Source organism: Oryzias latipes, chromosome 8, assembly GCF_002234675.1.
Source record: "Oryzias latipes chromosome 8, ASM223467v1".
Classification (NCBI taxonomy): domain Eukaryota; kingdom Metazoa; phylum Chordata; class Actinopteri; order Beloniformes; family Adrianichthyidae; genus Oryzias; species Oryzias latipes.
Genome location: NC_019866.2, coordinates 13,566,259 through 13,580,930, shown reverse-complemented (window position 1 = coordinate 13,580,930; position 14,672 = coordinate 13,566,259). Strand labels below are relative to the sequence as shown.

The 14,672-nt window shown below is 36.1% G+C and overlaps 1 protein-coding gene across 1 annotated transcript in view; it reads left to right on the top strand.

Annotated features, from left to right (window-relative positions):
* Window positions 1-14,672, top strand: part of LOC101169039 (voltage-dependent T-type calcium channel subunit alpha-1I) — a 115,564-nt gene that overhangs the window by 69,878 nt on the left and 31,014 nt on the right. The window contains exons 28-31 of the mRNA XM_023957619.1: window positions 1,791-1,869; window positions 3,336-3,457; window positions 5,616-6,062; window positions 11,849-11,998. Coding sequence (XP_023813387.1) covers window positions 1,791-1,869; window positions 3,336-3,457; window positions 5,616-6,062; window positions 11,849-11,998 — 798 coding nt within the window. The remainder of the gene's footprint in view (window positions 1-1,790; window positions 1,870-3,335; window positions 3,458-5,615; window positions 6,063-11,848; window positions 11,999-14,672) is intronic.

Below are 14,672 nucleotides of genomic sequence, written 5' to 3'. Positions count from 1 at the left end.
CATGGTCCCCGCAGTCCTGACCTCAACAGTGACTGTGTCTTGAAATACTTGGAGAGACAGAAGGATGTAAAAACTTCTAGATAATATCTGTGATTAGTTCTCAAAAAGGTTTGGAAAAACCTAACAGCAGAGTTCTTTAAAAAAAACGGAGTGTACCTAAAAGATGTGTTTAGATGATTGATAAAAGGAACGAAATCATTCCTTGTATACAGCATTTTTTTTTCAGTTGCCTGAAACCTTTTTTTACAACTTTTTCTTTCATGTAAAAACATAAATATAACATTTTATCTTGGAGTTAGATGGTATCATCCATGAAACATCCATGTTTTACAGACAAACTTTTACATTTAAAGCAATCAGGAGCTCTTTTTGTCGTCTATTCTTACATTTTCGAATATGATAGTTTTTTTTGGCTTGAATTTACAATCTCTTTAGATTTTTCTAAAGAAATCCTAAACTCTTTAGATCCAAAGGTGGAATTTTTAATAATATTTCAAGAAGAAACAAGCATCTCAGACAATTAAAGAAAATAGATTGTTTTGTGCTTGGGTTTTTTGAAAAACAGCTCAATAAATAAAATGACATAAAATTAATAAAATGGAAAATTTAAAAATGATTTCTTTTTCTTTTAATGTTATAAATGTATAAGGGTTAACTATACCTCAAAGTATTTGTAACTTTTACAGTATCTGCTTTCTGCTGACTGTGGCATCCACTGCACTACTGTCCATTGGCACAAGCTTAAGTAAATGAACTCTCTAATTCAAAGAAAGTGAAATAAGAAAAATGGGTAGGGAATTAGGTACATTAGTGTTGATAATTGATTCTAATCATGTGTAGTTTGAATAGAATATTTGCATTTTTAAGTGTTGATCTTTTTAATTTCACTTTTTGTTTAAAAAAAATGAATTCCAAACTTTAAACATAGATATCACAAATTAAATCAAAAGAAGGTTTCACTGGGAGAAGTCCTGAGACCTCCCCCAGGAACAAAAATAACAACTAACCATGAGAAAAGCCCATTATCATTATCTGTGGGTCACTGCCATTTTCAGAGTTTGATGTCCCTGTAATAGGATTACAATGTGCACCTCATGTTTGCCGCACAGCATCATCATCTCATTACGTTATGTCAACAAAAGGCTGTTTTGTGCTGGAATTGATTCACGTTCCAAAATGCTGAACCCAAAAATTACAACAACAAAAATGAGAGTGTCTGGGGTTCATTTACTAAAAACTCAGAGGATGATGTGTTGCGATCGACTAACCCAAGCAGTGAGACAAACATGATGCTGTAATACCCAAAATTTCATGTTTTTTTTACAGAAAAAGAATCTTTCTGCTGGGCAATCATTCACACTTCATAAAAAATGTAAAAAAAAAGATTGCAACTCTGTCACTGCCATTATTAGAAATAAGAGAAAATTTGAATTTTTCTTTACATTTCAATTTATTATATTCAAATTCAACATTAATTGTAAAGCACTTTTCCTGTCAATAAGCATCTAAAAAGTGCTTTCCATAATAAAATAGATAAGATGAAAAATTGAAAGATAACATTAAGATAAGATATATATGAGCTCAAAATGCTGTCATTGCTCATCTTTATTCTGCTTTTGTTTTTGCAGCTGCTTCCTAAAAAAACCCAGATATTAGATAATAAAATGTTAAAAACACTTAATGCTGATTTATTTAAACCTGAGGAAAACATTCAAAACTCCTGCTTGAGAACTGCCAAACGGTTCAAGACAAGATTCTGATGAGGCTCTCTATCTGTGGATGTTTTTCAGGTGGGTAACCTGGGCCTGCTCTTCATGCTGCTGTTTTTCATCTACGCCGCCTTAGGAGTAGAGCTTTTTGGAGAACTTGGTGAGTTCCTAAAACCTCGTCTTGATTAGAAAACATGTAAACAACCTTAACATAAAGTTACATAAACCCTATCTAACATCAATCAACTCACGTTGCTCTAAGTTTTAAGTTATATGCTAATAAAACGTAAAAACACTGATTCTTTGCAGATGATGAAATCCTTTGAAAAAACAGGTTACTCAATTTGTACTTATTTATTTATTATTCTATTTTTTAATACATATAAATACTATACTAAACACTTCAAATTATAATTATTACTCATTATATTTTTGTTAAATTGGCCAATTTATTTCTAGTTTTTACAAAAAATCACTTCCTTTCATGAGTTTTCACCTGAAATAATATATTGAAATTTTATATCTGAAAATGCTTCACAGGGCAATACATTTTTTCATTTTAACATACTTGTTTTTCCCATTTTCAGTTTTCTAATTTCTAACTTTTGGCTCCACCCATAATGCAACACATTCAGAAAATTACATACACACTACTTTTTTGCTATTTTTCTAACATTTACTGATAAACCTGATGAACAATCTTTTATTTGTCAATTTAGTTTTTCTTAATATGATTAAATGTAGGTGTAAAAATATTAAAAGCATATAAATAAACCTCTTTGTTTAAATTGTCTCTTCCTAAAGTTGTATTTTCAATATGCAGTGTGTCAGATTATGTGTTGTAGAACATTTGATCAGAAAAACAAAACCCCTTCCAGCATTTTTCTCTCATTTATCTGGAGTAAAATAACGCGGTAGCTGCAGCAGTTCATAATGAAATTCATCTCAGTTTGGTCACCGCTCTCATTTATTTATTACAAAATGCAATTAGTCTCATTCCCCCTCCACATTTATAACCCATTACTTTAGAGAAAAAAAAAATATCTGAAAGGGCTTCCACTCTTGTGGGTACATGTTCATAAAATCATTATATATCCATCTTTCCTCTCACCTCAAATGACTTGCTCCACAGCTATACCAGACAACCATTAAGGAGTATATCCACCACTCTGGAACATATGCATTTCCCAAAATATCCACATTCAAGGTGGAAGGTCTTTGTTCCAAACTGTCATATTTCCCTTGTGTGGCGCAGCTGCAGCTGCTGGCATGGGGAGAGGATTAGTGGCTAATTCTACTGTTGCATTCTTGATGCTATTCTGCAAATTATCTCCACATAGAAGCTGTACAACAAACACAATCTTTGATCACATTGCTATTGATTTGCTAACAGGCTGTTTCTGCACTAGTGAGACTTGCTGCTAATCCAAGCTGCTCCCGTACAGAAACAGTGCTTGTTTCTCAACAAAATGACAAGTGATTCTTCCAAAAAAAAAATTACAAAAAATCACTTTTTTTTCCCTACTATCTCTCCTTCTCTGCCTTCTTTCTTCCCTTTTTCCTCCCACATTTAACCCTTGTTTCTCTTTATTTTGCTCCATCAACCAAACTTACTCTCACACTCAGTTTGCAACGAAGACTATCCGTGCGAAGGAATGAGTCGTCACGCGACCTTCGAGAACTTTGGCATGGCGTTTCTTACCTTGTTTCAAGTCTCCACGGGCGACAACTGGAACGGCATTATGAAGGTACAAACCGGTGACAATCTTGTTGAGTAATAGAGTTTATTCGAATCGAATTAGCTTCACAAGATTACGTGTTTTTGTACGACCTGTTTCCCTCAATCATCCATACCACCTCTGAGGTGAATTTCTAGCCCATAAAATATTAATTTCCCTTGAACTTTTATCCACTTGAACCTGTGCCGTCTCCCTTATGTGCTGTAAAAGCAATACGGATAATGTTAGAGGGGGCCGACACGCGCTCAGTCCATGCAGTGCACATGACAGCAGAATGTGAAGTAAGCCAGCGTGCAGCAGATGCCACCCCTCTGAGTAAATCTTAGCTATTTTAGAAAATGAACTTACTACCTGGGCTGTGAGACAGGTTCTTGAGTTTAGTGGAAAGCAATTGATGCTGAGCTGGAATTAGTGGTTTAAAAGGAAAAAGGAGGAAATAATGAGGGGAAGTGCAGTCAGGCAAAAGTGAGACATCAGTCAGGAGGAGCACAGGAGGAAACGAGAGGAAAAAAATGGGGTTAAGAGGGTCATCTATCACGATTTCTCCCTGTTTAGAGGGAAAAGAAAACACAAATATAAAAAAGAAATTGGTGTACCGCTTCAGGTAGATGACAAGAGAGAAGAGTTAAGATTGAAATATGCAAAGAAATATGATGTAAATGGGGTGCACGGCAAAATGGGATCCGTTCTGTGGCTTCTCCACAGTGTGTAAATGTCAAGCTAGATTAAATAGAAAAGACCACCTTCTGCTCACAGGGCTGGAATTGTTATGTGTGGTCACAGACTGGGTGAGATAGGTGTACTTCCTCTTGTCACTTTAGTTTTTTTGTAATAAAACTTCTTAGTGAACATGTTAAAGTTGGGGAAACCTGTACAAAAGCCATGCTCCACAGAGAGGAATGCAAGCATGTATGATATAAGCTAACTGACTTGATTGTACATTTAAGGCACATATATATAAATACTAATTTATGCAAGAGATTGGGACATTTACTAAAACATAAAGGTGATATTTTTGCAAAAAACTTCCTTATTCACTTCCTTATTTTTTTTTAATGAAATTGTTCTTTTCATTTATTTTTTTAAAGATTCTAAAAATTAGGACAGAGTATTATGGCCACCGTGAAGAAAGAAAATACACAAACATAGCAATAAAGTCTTGAAATTATGAGGAAAAAACAACATTTTACAAGACTAAAGTTACAAATGTATGAAAATAAGTAAGAATTTTTCAGTAAAAGATTCATTAATTAAGAAAAAGTCAAAATTTTACATGAATACAGTTGTGAATTTATGAGAAAACAAAATCGAAATTTTACATGAAGAAAATCATAAATTTGTAAGAAAAAGCAGAAATTTGACGAGGATAAACTTGAGAATTTATAACAAAATGTCAAAATCGTTACTAGAATAAAGTTATTTTCTAAAGAAAAACAATAAAATTATCTTAGTTTTTTATATTTTACAATGATAAAGACATGAATGTATGAGAGAAAAATCAAAGTTTGATGAAGAATGAAGTCATCAATGTATGAGAAAAGTGTCAAAATGTTACGAGAATAAAGTCAGCAATTATTTTAAGGAATACATCGCAATTTTACAAGAATAAAGTCATAAATTGATGAGAAAAAAGTCAAAATTGTATGCGAATAAATAAATGAGAAAAAGGTTTTGATTTTATTAGGAAAAAGGAATGTTTTATTGAAATAAAAGGTTAAAATTAGCTTTTTTAAAATGTTTTGTTGAACGCTGCCTGTTATATTATTTTGCAGACACTGTAGAAATCAGATGGCTTTCACTCTGTTCAAGAATCTTGCTGAATCAGCTTTACTTTTTTTGTAAACTTTATTTTCACTTCATTTTCTAAAAACCTTTACCGTGTAAAATTATTTTAATTAGAAGGCATTCATTTGTGCATATTGTTAATTTTTGCCTCACTATTTTACAACTTTATTTTTGTAAAATTGTAACTTCTTTGTCCTAATATTAGGACTATGTTCTTAGAATTCTATGACTTCCTTCTCATACATTCATCTATTTGTTATTCATATATTTATGTATTTTTGTCTTTTATGGTTGCCCTCTATACTGCATCATAAAAAATACTCTGTTCTGATTTTGTATTTCTTCATTTAAATATAGTGTTTCTCTTCTTCTGCCTTATCAGGACACATTGCGGGAGTGCCCACCAGACCACAGCACTGGCGTGGACTATGCCTGCAATCCAAGCCTTCAGTTTATCTCGCCCATGTACTTTGTCTCCTTTGTGCTCACCGCCCAGTTTGTGCTCATCAATGTGGTGGTGGCCGTGCTGATGAAGCACCTGGACGACTCCAACAAGGAGGCCCAGGAGGAGGCGGAGATGGATGCAGAAATTGAGCTGGAGCTGGCCCAGGGCACCCTCTGTTGCATGGGCACCCCTATTTTTGGGGGCGGAGGGGTGGACAAAGGACTGCTAGCTGTTGGAACAGGGCAAGCAGGAGCAGCTGGGAGAAAGGAGAAATCAGGGGCCAGAGGAGACAAGGGCGATGGAGTGAGGAGGCTGCGACACGCGGCGCACCAGGAGACGTATAACTGCTGCGACTCCAACCAGACGCTCTACTCACCAACACAAGTGAGTGTTTTTGAGAGTGTGAGACTGCAAGTTTGTTTTTACTAATTTGTTATAGTGAGAAAAGCTTATTTTGTTTGTTTTTTGGGTGAGCTTGTGTTCGCAAATCCAAGCAAACGTACAAACTCTGATCGATCAAGGCGATCAAGATAAATAATTCAAAACTATTTTTTCAGCTGCTTTATTGCTTTCCTTCAATGCTACAGGAGATTTTGTAGATTCAGCTGAAGTGCAGCTAGTGCTTAAAGCAAACTGATATTCTGTCTTTCAAAGAAGAAGGAAGCAGGTAGAAGTAAGAAATGTGGTCCATTTAGCTTTCATTCAACTTTTTTTTTGTGGTACTAATAAGAACAAATAACAAATAATTCTGAGGAGACAACAGTGGGCAATACTAAGTACAGCCTTATACTTTCACATAAAAAATCCATCATATAATTTGGCTCATTCTTTGCTCATTTTATTGCATCAAAGTTCTTTGATTAGAACACCCAGAACCCTGGTTGTCATTTTGCAGCCATTCTTATGTAGATGTGCTTCTGCTCTTCTGATCATCTTCTGGCTGCAAAGCCTCATTTTGACCAAACTGGAGCTTTAATACAGAGAATTTTATGTTTTTTTTTAATAAAACATAATCAGAAAGGTTTATCTTCTCAGCAAATATGAGTGGGAGGGTCCAGTGGCTTCAAAAAAAGCCCATATCATCCCTCTTCCTGTGTCCTGTTTGCGAGTGTGTTTTTGAGGGGCCTTACCTTTTAGGCAAATGCGGCTGTTTCTTAGCAACCTTTCAACACAAAGATGCTCTGGGGCGGAGCTACGGGGGGTCCATGTAGTTTTCAGGTGTACCACTTGCCCCCATTTTTTGAGCAAATATTAGTATCATTATTACAAGCAATACAGGCTTCTTAAAGCATTGCAAATGCCCTCAAATGCTCTCATGAGCCACCCTTCCAACATCTTCTGCCCCCCTCACCTCCCATATAAAATGTTCTAGCTCCACCACTGCAGAAGCTAAAAGCTTTTCTCTCATGAACGTTGTGACATACTCAGAAGGAACTTTTCTCATTTGGTAATATTTTGTGCTGCAAAGACCAAGTGTAAAAAATAATCTTACATTAATGTTTGAGATATTTGAAAGCACTTGTAGATTATTGTGTTGCAAAACCATGACTGCTTTGTTTTATCATTGTCTTTATGATCATGCAGCTGATTATTCAGACTAAAATCTGTCCAACTTCTCCCTTTTTCTAAAGTTCTCAAATCTTCTGGTTATCAGTTCATCCAGTGTTGTATTAAAATCTCATGGATGCATTAAGAGGGTACTTAGTATTGCTCACATGTTTCTTTTTCCTGTTTTTCATTATAATTCCTCTATTAAAAGTTAACCTAGTGAAAAAAAAATTTAAGTTTAAGGTTTCACTCTGTTTAGTACTATAAGACACAATACTGTCTGATGAATTCCATGAAGCTTTTATACATAAAAAAGTCATAACTTTAGTAAATATGAAATAGAAACAACGTATAAACATATTATAACCTTTTTCTGTAACACTTTACAATAGGGGTGCCTTTACCGACGTTAGTTAATGCCCAATTAAGCATTAAATACCATTTAAATAACATGTTAATAGACACTTTTATGCACCACTTTGCCTTACTACGTATATACTTAATGCATCAGTTGGCAGTTAACCAATGTTCATTATTTAACCTACTTAATGTATTACAGAGCATTAATAAAAGTGGCCTTACGCAAATGCAATAAGTAAGTATTGTTTAATGTAACACTTTTACCCTGACCATACCCTACATAAATGCTGAAACATTACTTTACCTAATCTTAGTTCATCATAAGGAATTGATTATTGGAATCTATATGTAAAATCTGAGCAATTATCACTGTAGAAAGCGTAATAAATGTCTGACAACTTTTGTTATTCGTTATGAAACGTGATTTACTTTCCATTTAGCTTTTTTTTGCATATTTCCAAAACACATACCGGTGATGAATAAGCCTCACCGATGAATTATTACTTCAAGATATCCCAAACCAGGCCCTTTTCAATTCATAAATATTAACAAATGTTAAGTAATGGTTAAGTAATGCTTATGAGGTCTTTCAGCACTCATTAAGGGTTAGTTCAGGCTAAACATTCAACAAAAAACTTTAATTACATCGTGCTTTCTAATTTTAAAAATAAATAAATAAATAAAAACATGCACATTAAGTGATTACTGTAGATTTTATTAAAGCTTTACTAAAATATTATTTAACCTGTAGTTAATGCATACCTAATGCTAAGAATTTGCACAAGAGAGCTTTTTTAACACTTTGTACTGCATAAGTAAGCTCAAATAATAAACACTAGTTAGGTGATAACTAATGCATACAATTATTTAATGCAAATATTAAATAAAAGTCTCTTTTAAGTCAGGGTTAATGGCTAGGGTTAACCCTGAACCATCCGACGTGAAGCAGGGGACTGTTGCTTCCGTGAAGTGCGTTAATTTCTGATAATGCACACCTCGAAGGCCATCCACCCGCTTATACCATGGTCGCTTACAAAAGAAATAAACATTCAATTATTTTATTGTATTTTATTCTTGTTCATTTTTTCGGTTTGGATTTATTTTTCACAAAAAGCGGGCTATTTGTTACGCCCTCCGTTCTCGACTGCAGTGGCAAGGGAAAGCAATATATATGCTGGTCATCATGATAGGATCAAATAAAGCATCAAATCAGAGAAAAAGTTCACGTCTTACCGCTTGTTTTTGTCCCGATGATGAAGCAAAAATTTGTTTTAAAGAAGCCAGCGCAGCTATGCGACAGGAACGTCTTGTCTAGGCGTGCGTTATCAGTTTTTAATGCACACCCAGCAGCCAATCAGAATCAAATATTTACCCAGACACTTAAATAATAATACTTCATTAGTCATTAACTAAAGATATTAAATGGACCCTTAATGTATAGTGTTGAAAATCATTTAATACATTTGTTGTACTGTATTTCATGCAGTAAGGTTTTTATTATAGTGTTCACCTAGCAGAAGTATGTCAGTTTGTCTCTTTAAACTCTGAAGGAATTCCTCCAGAGACAGCTTTGATTCACAAACTGGAAGAATTTAGACAATTGAGTCGATATCCCAGTATTTTCTTTTATTTGTTTTTTCAATGGGACTGATTTGTTGGGTTTTTCTGTGAAACTTTCAACCAGCACGATGTTGTCATTTTCTAATACAAATTGGTCTTTTCACTTTAGAGGTTTTGTAGAAAAATAAAGGAAAAAAGAAAAGTGTTTTCAACATTTACAGGGGGGGGGGAAGCAAAGCAAAGAAATAAGCAGCTCCCAAAGGCACCAAAATAGCTAAACTAGGAAATCAAAGCAATAGAAAGCAGATTAAATAGTTATTCCTTTTATTGGTTGTTGTTGTTTTTTTGAAAGAACATTTGTTGTTCGGTCAACTGAGAACATCTTATATCAGTAGTTTACATTGTTTAAGAGTTATTAACATCACAGGACTCACATGAGATGTAGTCTGCAGGCTCCTCCCTCTTGGATAATCATCCTTTCTTTGCAAATTCTATAAGTCGGTCAACAGAGACACAGGTTTCCAAAATGAAATCACTAATGATGCTGTGAGATATCCTCCCTCACATAAAGACCTCTCACCCTCAGCCATGAGGAGTCTCACCCTTTGTAGAGCTAATTTTGGTGGTACGCTGCCATTTTTAGTTTGGTGTTGGCTGACGGAGGAACTTAATGCAGACGAGGGAGAACACACTGGCAGCATCCTCCTCCGCTTTTTCCTCTCTTAGTTCTCCTCTCTGTGCCTCAAAAGGGCTGCAGTGGAGGGAAAATAGCAGAGCAACATAATTTATGTGAAAGGCACTTTGTGGGAATTTGAAATGTGTGTGTGCAGTTAAACATGTGATGTTTTACAATAACGATCATAAAAAAAAAAAAAAATCTTTTTGGTAAGAAAAAAAAACGTGTTCAGAAATAGAAGGCAGGCTTTCAGACATGCCCACCAAACTGATGGCTGTCTATTCTGTGTGCAAAAGACACCGTACAAGAACTTTATGAGATATAATGACACAAAATTTTGGGCATGCCTTTACTATGTGACTGAAATGTATCTTTATAAGCAGCAAAGATGGAGAGTCTGCTCCCCTTTTAAGGTCTGCAGCAAAACTTGATGATGTTGATATTGAACATTTCGAGATGCCTTTAGGTACACAGACGTTTGAGTTCGATAGTACACAAGCCAGCTCCCCGCACTTTTAGCAGACAATATGGGAAGTCCACACGCACAGAGAGGAAGGAGATAATGGCCGAGCCAGTGACTGTCAGATAAAGGCAGTAATTAATTTCAGCTCTCTGCTCCTTCACTCTTTAGTTCCATTCCCTGCAGACAAGCCCTATTGTTGTCCACTAATACAGTTATTAATGGGGGCTAGCACATAGGCCACCACAGTCAATCAAACGTTTTTTTTTTTTTTGTTTTTTTTTTATTAACCTCCCCACCTACACAAAACAAACTCTCTTGAGTTTTTCAGTCAGAAAAGGAGTGTGTTGTTTGTTTGTTTTGCAGGCACAATAAGCTTTTTCATACTTAAACTGCTGCTAGTACAGTAACTTTTGAGCTTTTATTCCCCCTCTTATTCAAAAATGGTAGGTCAGGGTTTAATGTAACACAACCGATTCTTATGAAATGTGTGTACGCACACAGCAGATCCAAGTATAGTCCCATAAGCGGTGTTTTAGAATTGTGTTATAAATAAAGGCTTATGTGGGGGATTGAAGAGGAGTGACCCTATTTCACAGTATCTTTTGGGAAATATCTACTGATGTAATGCAGTTATTTTGGCTGCTGGAGATTTGCTACAGGCACATTTAATGGAAAATTCAGGATCCAAGAAAGAAACTGAACTATTTTTACTTTATTTTATTTTTTTTGCTTGCTTGCTGCAATTTTCTCACCGAAACCTTTATAATAAAAATCAAGCAAAAAGAGAGCTGTTACGTCTCAGAAAAGCCTGAAGTAATTCACTTGAATTTAGTGTCAAGCCAAAATTATCCTAAGCAGAAAGTAAGTGCTTAAATCCTAAATTCTTTCAGTATTGAATAAGCTAAGTGAGGTGATAAATCAAATGTAATTGCTTTTCTCTCAGTGCCTAAGGACTTGACAGTAAAATCCAGTGTTCCTTTGCTAATGAGTGCCTAATATTGAGGTCTCTTTTACCAAAAGTGTTTAACCCTAAAGGCCAACTAGGCATGATGTGAAGTCTTGTTCTGTTTTTGCCTTTATGAAGATGCTTCATTTTATATACTGTAATGTGTTTAACCCTTGTGGTATCCTAGGCACTTTAACATTGGGAGTTGGGTCATTTAGACCCACTAGGCAGTGCGCTGAACCTTTTTTCTTCAATGATTTGTGATCTTCACTGGTGTCCATGGATTACATGAAATCCTCTTCACCTTTATCAACATTTTTCATGGTAGGAATAACACGTCAATGCAAGGGCGGGGTCATCTAAGATAGCACAAGGGTTAATGATAAAGTAGAAATGTACACTCTAAGGGTGACTGAGCAAACAAAATAACCTGCAGGTTGCACACAGGCACTACTATAACCTACTGTGGTGTATGCATTTCCCTGCGTGTTCTTTGTCCTCGCATGTCCGCATGTGCGCATGTTTGCGCCTGCGTGCATACTGGTCTGCCGGCCTGCGTCCTGTGTGTGTGTGTGTATCCGTGGTGTGTGTCTGGTGTGTGCGTGTTTGTGTTCCAGGAGAGCCAGTGGTTGGACAGCGTATCTCTCCTAATCAAGGATACTTTAGAGGGGGAGATGCTGATGATCGACAACCTGTCCGGTTCTGTTTTCCACCACTACTCCTCTCCTCCACCTCTCTGCAAAGACTGCAAGGGCCACCCACTAGAGGTACCACGTTGAAAAAAATACTACACATATGTGTTTCCAGCATGAACACACACACAAAGGAGATGTGTGGATTTTAAAACTAGCCTTCTCATTAAATGGAAACCCTTTCACATCACAGTTTCACTTTAATCTGCGTTTCATTCATGATGACTTCTGTTGTGGTTTTCTGTGCTTTTTCTGTGCATTCACAGAGTTCAAGACAGAGGCTCACTATTTTCTCGTTATGCCCAAAAACGGGAATGTTAAAATGTTAACTTATTTGATTTTTAGAAAAGGACAAAAATGTTGTTGTGAGCCACACCTTTCTGTTTCTGTCTTTTTCTATTTTGTAGAAAAATTACAAAGTAGATCCAATTAGTATTTTTAGTAAATTTACATCAATACAGACTTTAGGTGTTTTTTATATATATAGATATATAGATATATATCTATATTTATATTTATCATTTTAATGTGTCTTAAAGACCCACTACCATGGAAAATGGTGTTCTTAACATGTTTTTTGCAGTATTTTCCTCATGATGGAGGACATTTATTGAGCCCTACGTTGGATTGCTGAGTCTCCATTTATTCAAATCATTGTGAATCAGGACCAGACAAAAAAAAAAAAAAGAAATTTAAAAAGATCATAATTTTCACATAGAAAATACACTGGGCGCGCAACAAGCTCTCTGATATGAGCTCTCAACAACAGGGAGGGGAAGGGGGGGCAGGGTTGCTACAACTCAGAGTAGAATTTCTTATGAACTACTGCCGCTCTGAAGAGACTAAGTCCTAGAGTACAACAGGGTTTTTTTTAATTATTATTCTAAAATAGCTCAAAATAAAATCTAAGTGGGTCTTTCAGATAAAAGCACCTAAGCTGGTGTAAAACATGAACATTTTCATTAAAATCAAGCATGTTTCTTTAAATACAAGATATTTCTGATGAACCAACCCATAGTTTTAGGTTTATCTTACTGTTTAAACTGCTGACTAATAAATTTCACCGACATATGTATATGTGTACACAGTCTGAATGGAAAGTGTTGTTCAAGTTTGTGTTTTTAAAACGATGTGTCAGTATCTTTATTGTGCTGTCCTGTCGGTAATCTCTAAATAACTACACGTGTTCATTTATACACTAAAGTGCATGAATCAGGCAGATCATGTGCATGCAGCAATAACTGCAACCACTGTGGAAGCATGCAAGCATGCACACACAAACTTAGCTTTACAATCTAGGGTTTCTGTTAAACTCGAGATCCTGCGATGAGCCCACATTCACAGATTTCCTGTCCTTGTAAAGTGCTGTCCATCACAATGACAGTGCAGAGTGTCAGTTCAGAGAGAGCAGTGACTGTAATCTACACCTCCTCACCTGTTGGCTATGCTTTTTGCTTGTCTGCAGATGCTGTCAACCCATCAATCTTTCCTTCACTCCTTACAATGTTTCTACTCCTCATCTGAACTTTCACTTCTCTCGCTGCCCCTCTGTCTGTTTCTGATTTATTCCTCCAACCCAGGTATAACTCTGCTGCAGGTTTTCACACATCAAAATTCCCTAACTCTGTGTTGGTGGGGATAAAAATGGCATTGTGCGTGCGACGGCCTTTCACCGCACCGTCCTTCCTCCTGGGAGGGCGATGTGTTAATGTGAAAAGCAATGCGCTGCAGGAGACTTGGGTGCAGTGAATGAGAGACAGTGGAAACTATCATCAAGGAACTGACTGAGATGTTCCCTAGGTCGAACGGCAGCTTGAGAGTAGCAATTGAGTGTGCAGGATGCAGATCAGTGAAGCAGTGGGGGCCGAAGCTATTAGCTGGTGTAAGCAGGCACTTCTTTAGGCTACAAGAGTAGTTTGAACTGATTCTTAAGGAACAGTTTTGAATAAATTGAAAGAAAAGCAGCCTTTTTGGAGATAAAACGGTATCAGTTCAATAACAGGCAAAGCCTTTAGTAACAGCTCTTACCTCCATATTTTTACTGGTCCTTGAAATCCTTTTATAGTTTGTAATCAGTACAACTTTTACATACTTTTTTTTAAACAGTAATAGTTTGTGGAGGCTGGGGTACTTTTTAATGTTAATTTGGTTGCAGAGGTCACAAGAGGGGAAAAGCTTCACCTGAATTAACATGGTGTTTTATAGTCTCTGAAGCCCCATGGGTACGAACACATTAGGGGTTTGAAGCACAGTCAAAAATGCACTTTTAGTATGAGGGGCCGTATAAGACATTATTTATTCTGAACCATTCACATTCATACATTCTTGCTCTCACAGTCATATATATTCTCTTTCGCATACATATATTCTCACTTGCACATCCATATATTCTCTCTCTCGCATGCATATATATTCTCTTACGCATTCATATATTCTCACTTGCACATCCATATATTCTCTCTCTCGCATGCATATATATTACTTTACACATACATACATTCTCACTCTCATTGTCACTCTTAAAAAAGAATGTATGTATGTGAAAGACAAGTATATATGAACGTGTGAGGAAGAGTTTATATGTGTGTGTGAGAGAGGAGTATGCATGAAACGGAAGTTACTTTGCATGAAAAGGAAGGCACTTTGAATGAAAAGGAAGGCACTTTGAATGAAACGGAAGGCAGATGATTTCTCGTGCTCTGATTGGACGAGAGGCCGCCACCTCCCATTTTGAACAGACGCTAACACG